The 13,580-nt window shown below is 40.7% G+C and overlaps 1 protein-coding gene across 7 annotated transcripts in view; it reads right to left on the reverse strand.

Moving 5' to 3' along the window:
- Positions 1-8,387: 8,387 nt before the first annotated feature.
- ADGRG6 (adhesion G protein-coupled receptor G6) overlaps positions 8,388-13,580 on the reverse strand; it is a 217,112-nt gene continuing 211,919 nt past the window's right edge. For 4 of the 7 annotated variants that reach the window (XM_073672752.1, XM_073672750.1, XM_073672751.1 and 1 more), the window contains one exon: positions 8,389-12,633. In XM_073672752.1, the coding sequence (XP_073528853.1) occupies positions 12,455-12,633 (179 nt within the window). In that variant the 3' untranslated portion in view covers positions 8,389-12,454. Of the gene's footprint in view, positions 12,634-13,580 lie in introns of all 7 variants that reach the window. The other 3 variants (XM_073672747.1, XM_073672745.1, XM_073672748.1) reach the window with 2 other exon arrangements.

Genomic DNA, 13,580 nt, shown 5'->3' on the forward strand with positions numbered 1-13,580 from the left:
GGAACCAGGGAAGGGATTGGCAGAGAGGAGAGGCTGGGGAATTGCGGGGGGACAGGTGGATTAGTTGGGCAGCAGGGTTTAGGATAGATTGAAGTGGTGCAAGAGTGTTGGAAGGGAGGCCCCAGAGCAGGAGGTTGCAGTAGTCAAGGTGGAAGATGATGAGGGTGTGCACTAGTGTTTTTGCAGATTCATAGTTGTGGAATGTGCAGATCTGGGAGATGTTTTTGAGTTGGAGTCAGCAGGACGTGGAGAGGGCTTGGATATGTGGTTTGAAGGAGAGATCAGAGTCCAGGGTTACTCCAAGGCAGCGAGCTTGCGGGACTGGGGAGAATGAACAGCCATTGACGTTGATAGATAGGTCAGGTGGGGGGAATGAATGAGATGGTGAAAAGATGATGAATTCTGTTTTGTCCATGTTAAGTTTTAGAAATCTAGCCAAGAAGTATAATGATATAGCAGACAGACATTGTGGGTATTTGGTTAGTAGGGAGGAGATGGCGGGTCCAGAGAGGTAGATCTGTGTGTCATCACCATAGAGGTGATACTGCAAGCTGTAAGACTCTATGAGATATACCAAGCCAAAGGTGTAGATGGAAAAGAGCAGGGGTCCTAGAACTGAACCTTGGGGGACACCAACAGATAGGGGGAGAGATGAGGAGGTGGTGTGTGAGTGGGAGACATTGAATGTCCTGTTAGGTATGAAGAGATCCAAGATAGGGCCAAGTCTGTGATGCTGAGAGATGAGAGAGTCTGTAGTAAGAGGGAATGGTCCACTGTGTCGAAGGCAGATGACAAGTCTAGGAGGAGGAGAACAGAGTAGTATCGCTTGGATTTGGTAGTTGGTATGTCGTTGGTGACTTTAGTGAGGGCAGTTTCAGTATAATGGTGCAGTCGGAAGCCAGATTGGCGGTCAAAGAGAGAGCAGGAGGAGAGGTGGGAGGACAGTTCAAAGTGGACATGTTGTTCCAGTAGTTTTGAGGCATAGGGAATAAGTGATATGGGAGGGTAGCTTGTCAGAGAGGATGGGTCAAGGGAGGGCTTTTTGAGGCTGGATATGATCGAGGCATGTTTGAAGCATGAGGGGAAAACACTAGTTGTTAGTGACAGATTGAAAAGGTGGGATAGGGTTGCGATGAAGATAGTGGTAATGTTGGGGATGAGGTGGGACGGGATGGGGTCAAGTTCACAGATGGTGAGGTGTGATTTGGAGCGTAAAGAGGAAAGTTGATCTTCCGTAATGGTGGAGAAGCTGGTTTTGGAGGAGGATTGATGAGGGACTGGGGATACTTTAGGCAAACCCTTTGTCTTATGGTGTCAATCTTCTGCTTGAAGAATGAGGCAAAGTCTTCAGCTGAGATGAGAGGAGAGGGAGAAGGCGCTGGGGGGCGGAGGAGAGAATTGAAGGTGTTGAATAGTTGTTTAGGGTTGTGAGACAGGGAGGATATGAGAGATGAGAAGTATGTTTGTTTTGCTGTACTGAGTGTGGACTTGAAGGTAGTGAGGGACAGTTTGAATGCGATGAAGTGCTCATTGGAGTGGGACCTTTTCCATCTACGCTCAGCAACCCTGGAGGCCCGTCGCAGTTCCTTGGTTAGGCTGGTGTGCCAGGTTTGCCTGTTGATTGTGCGAGCATGTGGGAGGGTTGCAATCGAATTGAGAGCTGCAGTTGTTGTGGTGTTATATAATGCGGCAGCAACATCTGCGTCATGTAAGGAACTGATGTCTGTAAGAGGGAGAAGGGATTCAGAGAGTGAGTGTAGGTCAAGGTGTTTGAGATTTCTGCGAGGGTATGCTAGTTTGTGGAGTGGGGATTGATGCCCTGGAGAGGAGGGGGTAGAGAATGTAAGTAGGTTGTGGTCAGAAAGAGGGAGGGGTGAATTAGAGTGGTTAGACAGCGAACAGAGGCGGGTGAAGATGAGGTCCAGAGTGTGGCCATCTTTGTGTGTGGCTGCGAAAGACCATTGAGTAAGGCCAAAGGAGAAAGTGCAGGATAGAAACTTAGAGGCAGCTGAGAGAGAAGTGTCAATGGGGATGTTGAAGTCAACCATGATAATAGTGGGGATATCAGCGGAAAGGAAATGAAGTAGCCAGGTGGTGAAATGGTCTAGAAAGGTAGTGGATGGTTATGGGGGGTGGTAAATGACAGCCAGTTGGAGGTTGGAGGGGAGTAGATGCGCACACAGTACACTTCAAAAGAGGGTAGAGTAATGGATGGTGGAAGTGGGATCTGTATGAAGGAGCAGTTATCTGGCAGAAGAAAGCCAACTCCTCCACCATGCTTGCCAATGGGGCAGGGTGTGTGGGAAAGGTGGTATCCACCATTTGAAAGTACAGCTGGAGAGGCTGTGTCAGAGGGATTGAGCCAGGTTTCGGTGATCCAGAGGAAGGAAAATTTGTTAGTTATGAGTTATTAAGAGATCATGGATGTACGACAGTTTGCTGCAGACGGAGCGAGCATTGCAGAGAGCTCCTGTTAGTGGGACTGGGGAAGCGTGGGCTGGGTGGATGTGTATGAGGTTAGAAGACTATTATAGACTGTTATAGAAGACGTTTATAGACTGTTTTGATCAAAACAGTGTCAACTAAGTCCCCCTGTTATTTACATGTACTCTTACTATTTACTCATTTACTTACTGCAGGGTATGTATACATTTTGTTTTTATTCTAGGTTATGTATGTTAATCACCACGGTATGAATTTTTTACCTACGCATTACACTTATATCAACATGTGTTCCAGATCATTCCTTCGTATATACAGGCGCGTGGCTCCCACTTTTTTGGCCTGTGCATTTAGTTTACAGTAGAAACCAGAAGTTTACATACACTATATAAAAAGACACATATGCATGTTTTTCTCAATATCTGACATGAAATCAGAATAAACCTTTCCAGTTTTAGGTCAATTAGGATTACCATAATTTTCAATATTTGCCAAATGCCAGAATAATGAGAGAGAAAATGTTTTAAGGTATTTTTATTACTTACTGCAACGTCAAAAGTTTACATACATTTCGTTAGTATTTGGTACCATTCAGTGGCGTACCGCCAATGGCGGCAGGCCACACCACTGCTATGGGGCCCATGAGCCAGGAGGGCCCCGAAGCAGCGGGGAGCAGAGGTGAGGAAGGAAGGTGAGTATAAGTGTTTATTTTTTTATGTGTGCAGTGAAGGGGGCCACACATACCAGGATTGCTGGATCAGGGGGTTACACATACCAGGATTGGGGGATGAAGGGGCCACGCATACCAGGATTGGAGGATGAGGGGGCTCCACATACCAGGATTGGGGGATGAGGAGGCCATACATACCAGGATTGGGAATGAGGAGACCATGCATACCAGGATTGGGGGATGAGGGGGTTACACATGACAGGATTGAGGGATGAGGAGGCCATGCATACCAGGATTGGGGAATGAGAGGTGCCATACATACCAGGATTGGGTGATGAGGGGGGCCATGCATACCAGGATTGGGGAATGAGAAAGCCATGCGTACCAGGATTGGGGGATGAGAAGGCCATGCATACCAGGATTGGGGGATGAAGTGTGCCATACATACCAGGATTGGGGGATGAGGGAGCAATGCATACCAGGATTGGGGGATGAGGGGTGCCATGTGTACCAGGGTTGGGGGATGAGGGGTGCCATATGTACCAGGATTGGGGGATGAGGGGTGCCATACATACCAGAATGGGGAAATTTACCAGTAGCTGCTGCATTTCCCACCCTACTCTTATACTCGAGTCAATACGTTTTCCCATTTTTTTGTGGTAAAATTAGGGGCCTCGGCTTATACTTGGGTCGGCTTATTTAAAACATACAGTGTTTTAAAATTAGTGAGTACGTGGTGCCCATAATACTGCAGGACTGTGGGGTGCATTATACTATATGGGTCATGCATTTTACCCTATGGGGTGTGTAATATACTGTATGTAGGACTATGGGGAGTGCTTTATATTGTATTGAGGACCATGGGAAGTTCATTATACTATATGGAGGATTATGGGGGGCGCATTATACTATATGGAGGATTATGGGGGGCACATTATACTATATGGGGGATTATGGGTGGCATATTATAATATATAGAAGGCTATCTGGGGTCATTATAATATTTTGAGGGCTATGTGGAGAGCCATTATACTGTATGAAAGCAATTATATGGTGTGAAGGTTTGTGTGGGGCCCATCATACTGTTTGGAGGGCTGTGTGAGGCCACTATACTGTTTGGAGGGCTAGTGCGGGCCATTATACTGTATGTAGGCCCATTATACTGTATGCAGGGCTGTGTGGGAGTCACAGTTGGGGGATCATACTGTGTTGGGGTCACCATACTTTGCCTTGGGAGTTGAAGTGGGGTACAATAGGGTCATTGTACTGTACATGTGGAGGCTAATGAGGAGGAATGCACCATGAGAGTATCATACTGTGATAGGGGGGAACTTTTATTGGCATCATACTTTATGGGGGCAATAAAAGAGGAATCTAGGACTTCAGCAGGAGGAAAATTACTAAGTAAAGGCAGGAAAGTTGTGAGATCTACTCTTCTGTGACACAGTCAAATATATATATATTTTTTTGGGGAGGGGGCCCAATTATAGCTTCTGCTATGAGGCCCCATGATTTCTATGTACGCCCACGGTACCACTGCCCTTAAACTGACTGACTTGGGTGAAACATTTGGGATATTCTTCCACAAGCTTCTCACAATAGTTGGTCTGAATTTGTTCCCATTTCTCCTGACAAAACTGGTGTAACTGATCCAGGTTTTTAGGTCGCCTTGCTCGCACCTGCCTTTTCAGCTTTGCCCATAAATTTTCAATAGGATTGAGAATAGGGCTTTGATATGGCCACTCCTAAACATGGACTTTGTTATCCTTAAGCCACTTTGTTACCGTTTTGGCAGTATGCTTCGGGTCTTGAATTAAAAATTCTATATTCTTCCCTCATTTCACTATCTAACTGCATTTCTTTCTATTTCCACTTCCTTTTTAATGACACTTCATTGGAGAATCCCAGTGCATCTTGGTATTCTCAAACGAAGCATCATCAGGGGGAAGAGGCTGTGGTCACTGCCCCCCCTTCACCTCTGAAACGAAGCATCATCAATGACGCTCAATTCAAGGGCTGAGCTAGTTCCTGTGCAATGTGCACAATGACAGCACACACCAAGTGATGTCACTTGTGGGGGCATCGCTGGTCTCTGCTGGTGCTGTCATTGTGCACATCATACAGTGCGCATTGCACAAGGACTAGCCCAGCCCCTGAAATGAGTGTCACTAACAATGTTTCATTTCTGGGAGGCAGAGGCTGCGGCAGTGGCGCTTTGTTTGAGTATACCAGCAAGCACTGGGATTCTCAAAGGAAACTTCACCAAAAAAGAAATGGAAAAAAAATATATAAAAAAAGAAGTTAGATAGTGTAGTTGGGGAAGGATAGGAATTTTTTAATTCAAGTATATTAAAAAATAGCTTAGATTATGGCATTAAATAGATCGGGATTTAGGATTTACTGCACACTGACTGATTGACCCATTGGAGCCCTTTGATGGACACTATTACAATCAATGGGGTCTTTGAGGAACTCTTGGGTCCCGATTAATCATTTAAATTGTTTTTTAAGTCATTTTCCTTTTTTGTCTTGTGGTATCATTTGTCGTTTTTAATGACAAATTCATCCAAATACGGCATGCGATTCATGAATTTGTCATAAAGTAAAACAGAGGCTTTTTTCCTGTCTTAAACTGTTTTTGCAACATTTGGTGCCAAAAGTTGCATTTTTATGCTAAAATTGCTCCAAAATGAGAACGTACTTCAAAATACAGTGGGGGAAAAAAAGTATTTAGTCAACCACCAATTGTGCAAGTTCTCCCACTTAAAAAGATGAGAGGCCTGTAATTGACATGATAGGTAGACCTCAACTATGAGAGACAAAATGAGAAAACAAATCCTGAAAATCACATTGCCTGATTTAGAAAGAAATTTTTTTGAAATTTTGGTGGAAAATAATTATTTGGTCAATTACAAACAAGCAAGATTTCTGGCTCTCACAGACCTGTAACTTCTTCTTTAAGAGGCTCCTCTGTCCTCGACTCATTATCTGTAGTACTGGCACCTGTTTGAACTTGTTATCAGTATAAAAGACACCGGTCCGCAACCTCAAACAGTCACACTTTGGTGAAGACCAAAGAGCTGTCGAAGGACACCAGAAACAAAATTGTAGCCCTGCACCAGGCTGGGAAGACTGAATCTGCAATAGGCAAGCAGCTTGGTGTTAAGAAATCAACTGTGGGAGCAATAATTAGAAAATGGAAGACATACAAGACCACTGATAATCTCCCTCGATCTGGGGCTCCATACAAGATCTCACCCTGTGGGGTCAAAATGATCTCAAGAACGGTGAGCAAAAATCCCAGAACCACACGGGGGGACCTAGCGAATGACCCGCAGAGAGCTGGGACCAACATTACACAGGCTACCATCAGTAACACACTACGCCGCCAGGGACTCAGATCCTGCAGTGTCAGACGTATCCGCCTGTTTATGCCATTACATGTCCGGGCCCGTGTGAAGTTTGCTAGAGAGTATTTGGATGATCCAGAAGAGTATTGGGAGAATGTCATATGGTCAGATGAAACCAAAGTAGAACTGTTTGGTAGAAACACAACTCATCGTGTTTGGAGGAGAAAGAATGCCGAGTTGAATCCAAGGAACACCATACCTACTGTGAAGCATGGGGGTGGCAAAATCATGCTTTGGGGCTGTTTCTCTGCGAAGGGACCAGGACCACTGATTTGTGTACATGAAAGAATGAATGGGCCCATGTATCATGAGATTTTGAGTGCAAACCTCCTTCCATCAGCAAGGGTATTGAAGATGAAACATGGCTGGGTCTTTCAGCATGACAATGATCCCAAGCACACTGCCAGGGCAATGAAGGAGTGGCTTCGTAAGAAGCATTTCAAGGTCCTGGAGTGGCCTAGTCAGTCTCTAGATCTAAACCCTATAGAAAACCATTAGAGGGAGTTGAAAGTCCGTGTTGCCCAGCGACAGCCCCAAAACATCACTACTCTAGAGGAGCTCTGCATGGAGGAATGGGCCAACATACCAGCAACAGTGTGTGCCAACCTTGTGAAGACTTACAGAAAACGTTTGACCTCTGTCATTGCCAACAAAGGATATATAACAAAGTATTGAGATGAACTTTTGTAATTGACCAAATACTTATTTTCCACCAAAATTTGAAAAAAATTTCTTTCCAAATCAGACAATGTGATTTTCAGGATTTGTTTTCTCATTTTGTCTCTCATAGTTGAGGTCTACCTATGATGTCAATTACAGGCCTCTCTCATCTTTTTAAGTGGGAGAACTTGCACAATTGGTGGCTGACTAAATACTTTTTTTTCCCCACTTTACATCGGGGGACTGGAATGAAATTGTTCCAAACATAAAGATTTTTTAAAAAGTCACAATTGATGATTCAGCCTAAAATATCTGGAATCAATAAAATCCACCTAAAAGGAGGAAAAAAATGCACATATAAAATAGACTTAAAAATAAAGTGCAAATAGAATAATAAAATTGGTGCAAGCAAAGAAAAGGCGCAAAACACACAAAACTTGACAAAAAACAGGTGCATAGGCAATGATGAAGTGGGGCTTTGGTGTCCATCATGAAATATATTTTCACAGGTGTGTCAGAAGTGACAGACAGTGCCGGTGATATTCATTACTCCTTGTGAAGGCTTGAGCAAGAGCAGTACTTCTTCCTCTCTGGTGCTAGAGGACGTGTGCGCATTTGTCTGGAATCGACTAAAGCTAAGCGATTTTACCTTGTTTGTCCCCCCTTGTTGTCTTTAGTGTTCAGTGGGGATCAACTAGTGCTCATCCCCTCCCTTCCCTAGCCTGAACCTAATGCCAGGGAAAGACAGGGCTAGGTACGCGTGCGGCGATTGGTGAAAAACCAATATAGGGATGTTAGTGGAGACAGGGTGACACTAGATCAGCCTAGGAGGTCTCCACTCCCCCCTTTCCTTAGAGTCTGGGATCCCTTTCCCTCTTCCCTTTGTGTTGCACTTAGTCTTTCCCACACCTTGCGTGACATATATCCTGCAATACTCTCATTTTCGGTGTCCTGCTCCTATAATGGAAAAGAATAATGAAAATGAAGTATGTAGATGTGAGCAGAGCTTAAACCAGGTATTTATTGAGACTTTGACAGAGAGGAATATTTGCAATAAAAGTCACTAAGGTATTTGAAAACTACATCTAAAAATGATTTCTTGCTTACATTTTTGAAAAATAAAAGCCACCAGAGAAATATTCGTATTTGTGTATTTATTTCAAAATATGACAATTTTCAGTTTAGAACAAGCTATACATCACATCATCTAAATGACGGAAAGCTTCACACAGTAATTGTATTTCATACAGTGAAAGGAACATGTGGTACAGTAAAAGGCACTTTCTTGTCGTAACCTTACCGAATACCACACTCCGTTCTTTTTCACAACAAGACATGAATATGCTGAAGCTTATCGAAGCAAACAGCAAATGACACCTTCAAACAAATCAATAAATAAATATGTACAAAGGAGGCGACATTAGCCACAGGACGCTGCGGCTAGCATAAAACAGTATAGCAATAACTAAGGAATAATTATACTGTACAGTGAGAAATGAATACACTTCAGTGTGAGAGCTGAAAACTGACTACTACTAATCGTGACACTATTAAAAGTAACAGGCATTAATAGATTAATATTCTACTACATGGTAGTAAAAAGGAAACAAAACACTAATAAAAATAAAGCAACATATACAGGTATGGTTGACCCTTTTACTGAGATTTCACACATCTGTTCCCTTTTCAAATTAAGTATGTCCATATTCTCTTGAAATATGACTATCAGGCACAAATATCTGGTTGATGACAGAAAATGGATATGGTCAGCAGTTAGATATTTCACATTATTTGTTTAGAGAATTTTTATATACTTTGTTGCCCATACGTCAAAGTGTTTCTGCCAGTTTTATGGCGTATAACACATAAAGTCACAAAAGTTTTGAGGTTGCTCATAAATTTTGCGAGTTTTGATGTTTTGACACCAGTCCCAGCCAGCTCTGTCAAAGTGGGTAGAACACGGGTGGGATGGGTGTGTTATTGCCTGCCTGGCCAATTCATGAAAAGTTACATAACTCACACCAATAATGTAACTCCAGTCCCTGATGGAGTAACATTTCTGGTGAGGCACACGAAGGTGCATGCCAATGAGACGATGTGTTGGTACAACTGATGAACACATTAAATCACAGCAAGACTCTTCCCAGTTACTAAACAGTTATAACTTATCTTCAATAGGCATTCATTGAAATTAGAAATATACTTATTTTCCACAAAATTGGTCTGGGACAGTACATAACAAAATGAGTGATATAAAGAAATAAACTGGTTTCCTTGACTGTGTGTCATCGAAAATAAATTCTATATAAAATACACATAAAAAAGTCACATAGACATATGACATACAAACATAGATGCTGCTTAAAGATGAAACGATTTAATTTTCATTCAATAAATTAACAGTACACATGAAATTAAGCATATTTGTAATATATCTTATGAGAGATATCTGCTTTTTTCATCTCCTGGATTGGTATTTCACTCTCAATTCATGGGTAAAATCTGTATTCAGTGAAGACAAATTTTTCCATTACTAAGATAGGAAATGACAGATGCTGCTTTTAAAATTCTATGGAAATGGGAGAGGGAAGGAGGAGTAAAAGTCAGAAATGGCTGCAAATTCTCCTAAGACAAGAGTTACAGTTGTCAATAGAACATTGTTGTTGTTTGCAATGCGTGACAGCGCCTGTCCTGTTTTTTCCCTAGGATTTTTGTAGCTGATTTACATGGGAACTATGGGGTTAAATTTAGTCAAGGTTTTGCTCACTCCTTCCTGAGATCCCTGGGTGGGGCAGTCAGCTGAACCCCTGAAGCTCTGACTCCACTGCCAGTCAATAGTTCTGTTATCCTGGTATATACCTCTATCTGTGCTGTTGATTATTCCTGTTCTTTGAGTTCGACTTGACATTTTGCTAATTGTTTTATGATTCTGTTCTTGACATGGATCTGACACGGCTACCTGACTTTCCCCCTTGTCAGCTTGTGCCATTGAACAACAGCTGACTCTGTGGCCCTAACCTGTGTAAGTCCAGATCCCTGTATAATGATTAGGGGGCGAAGGCCAGGGCAACCTATGGGTTCTGGGAAATGAAGTAGCTTGCGCCAGGCCTGTTCATGGTAGCCATTTAGAAGCTGCAAAGTGACTGCAAACAGTGCATGCGTGACAATTGTGAACACCAACTATCATTTCTTATCTCAGTATGAGGAAAATCTGTGTTCACTAAGTAATTTTGAGAATGAAAGATCAGTCCAAGAAGATAAAGAAACAGATTTCTCTAATAAGATATATTACAAAGTTTCAAAGTTTCTTATTTTTCAAATGTACTTTTGGTTTATGGGGGAGGGGGAATAAAATGCTGGTCACTCTTCAAGGGTGTAGTCTCAATAAGAATGTCCCCACATCACCCGCTTCAGAAGCTAAGCTGACCTTTGGCTTGCCATATATTTCTCCTGCAGTAGCCACTAGAGAGGAAATGTAGAATTATATTTCGGAAGTTGAAATGAATGACTAACCATGTAATACATGGACAGGTCTGATCCACAAGGAGCAGTGCTTAGTAATGCTCTAATCTGGCTATTATAGAAGGGTCTCAAACATGTAACCATTTATTTGACATTTGCAGTTTGGAATGGAATATCTTCATAGACTGAAATATCTTTATGTGACAAGAATAATACATGCTAATTGAGTTACAATGTATTTATGACCACCATAAAATAAAGAAAAAAACAATCTTACTGTACTTTCAATTAAAATTAGTGCCTAAGTGATCTGCGTTCCCTTATAGGTAAAGCAAATGTTTCTGACATTGCTTAAAAGCTTCACAAAACTTGTAATGAAAATTGTGAGATCAAATGGTTAAAACTTAATTTAAATGTATAATCTAAAATGAAAAACAATCTTATTACCAAATAAATCAATTTTTTTTTTCAAAATTATAGCTTCAGCTTTAAAAATAATAGTTAACATTGAATAAAAAATGAGTTAAGAGAGAAAACATAGTACATGTTTTCCTTTGCATCATGTATCTACCAAAGTGCATAAGAAACATAAAAACTGCATAACCACATAGCTCTTCACAGTTAGGTAACACAGAAATATATAAATAAATAAAAGAAGAAAAAAATACTTGAGAATATCTGAAGAAATTCTAGCCCATGAAGAGCATATGATCGGCATAAAGGTGAAACAAGTCCAAACACATAGGATGCACTTTTCAGTAATAATATGAAAGCTTCCTCATATAAGTGATTTCATTAGTGTTCAAAAGCATTGCTTGTAACAGTAGAGTTAAATCTATAGAATTTAGCTTTAAACATTTTTGTTCTCTAGTTACACCATTTGCATAAAGATTTTTACTTATTCCAATTCTATTATTATGTGAAATGTAAAAAAAAAATAACAATTTCCATTCTGTGTTAATAGAAAAAAGGAATGCATCCTAAAATAAGAAAATTAGTACTGTTACTAAAATTCTGTTTTTTCTTCGTTATTACTGTAACAAATTCTGGAAAGATTTTAATCATAAAAAGAGTTCATGAGTGTGGACATATAGATATGAAGGGTTTCAGAATAGGCAATAGTGAAAAGTGGCTGCTTTGGCAACAGGTTGATGAAACTGATATCACAATGAGGCAAGTTGACCAGTTACAAAACAATGGGATAGGTACATATAACATCAATATTCTGCAGAAAAATCCCTTATTAAACCTTTAAGAAGACATGTTTTGGCTCAGGATCTTTTTGTTAAGGACTAAGACGTGAATATTTGTTAAGTTAATCATCATATAGACCCTTTGGGTGTCCAGTTTCTTTACAGCAGCTGAAACATTGTGAACTGTTGTATTTTATCCTTAGGGTTAGAAGTTGGTGCTATGGATGAACAGATCTGGCATGATGATGTTTTGTAGAAGTTATTGTGAGGATGGCAATAGCCATTGACTTGGTAAATAGCATGATGAACTGGAAAAATTGATGTCTGTTCAGTTCACCATCCACTTGGCTAAATCAGCCCAAAATATGTTTCTGGTTTTTGTGCTTTATTCACTTTGGGACGTTCAGAAGAATGCTTTATAATTGTAAAATACAATCATTTTACAAGTTCTTGAAGCCAGTGTAGAGTAAATTAAAAAAAATGGAGACAATTCCCATTAATCGATGTTTTCATAGGTGTGATTATTGTTAAAGATTACATTACATAAATTCCCTTTGAGTGTTCAGTTTCTTTACAGCAGATGAACCAAAGTGAACTGCTGTATTTTATGCCTAGGATCAGAACTTGGTGCTATTGCTGAACGAGTCTGACATGATGATGTTTTTGTAGAAGTTGTCCGAGTGAGGATGACAATAGCCCTTGACTTTGTCAATAACATGATGAACTGGAAGAATTGATGTCTGTTCACCGTCCACTGGTGTAAACTTGACTGAGGGTCTCTCCCCAAAAATGTAACCTGCAAAGCAAACAATAGTAATCAACAACTGAGCTTTAAAGTTTAGGACCCTTTTCAGAATTGACTGAAAGAAAATGCAATCACTATAAAAAAAAAGTTTTTTTGTACTACATTTTTCAAGATGAAATATTGGCAATTTGAGATTGAAATATCTAAAAAAAACTCTAGATAACAAGCTTAAGCATAAGTTGAATGAGAAGATCCAGGAATACGGCACAAAGAGTTGCAGGCCACTTGAAGGAGAAGCCTCTTTAAAGTGATGTGATCTGTGAGTCTTGGACAAAAATGTTTAAGGTTACCTTCCCACATTGAGCTTTTGTGCCATATTCCTGGATCTTTTCATTCAACTTATGCCATCAGGGCTCCACTGGAGGAACATCTCTTTGCTTGCCAGGTTAGCTGCAGTCCACCCTCAATTCATTAATCAGACCTAGCATTGTGCCTCAGCACAACCGAACCAGGTGAGCATTTGAATTTTTCCTTACCTGTTCTATTTGACTTCTCAATCAAAACTCTTAGATAGCACCACCTTTTTCTCCAGTCTCAAGGAATCCATTTACCAAGCTTATATGGGATATAGGAATAGAAATACATTTTGTTTCTATCTCCCATACTGTGTTGTAGGCTTACAGAACATAATGTTCATTTCCATAAAGTAGCTCTTCCGTGCATAATATTTGCTACATTACAAATGAAAGTTTACATTCACATGGCTACCTGCTAAAAATTTTATAATTTGGATAAAAACTGGTAAAATGGTTATGTGCACCGTTCATGTGTTTGGAAAATTATATATTTCTTTATTGTACTCACTTTGCACATTCTATTAATTAACATGAGCATAGACAATTCTTTAGAAAAAGAGTTTATAACTGTTATTAGGATTACTGGAATTATATTAGCAGAATGTTTTAAGGTGAATCTGTTTTAGGACAGGATCAGATAAG

Source organism: Phyllobates terribilis, unplaced genomic scaffold (assembly GCF_046119375.1).
Source record: "Phyllobates terribilis strain yellow unplaced genomic scaffold, ASM4611937v1 Scaffold_3__8_contigs__length_932513732, whole genome shotgun sequence".
NCBI lineage: Eukaryota > Metazoa > Chordata > Amphibia > Anura > Dendrobatidae > Phyllobates > Phyllobates terribilis.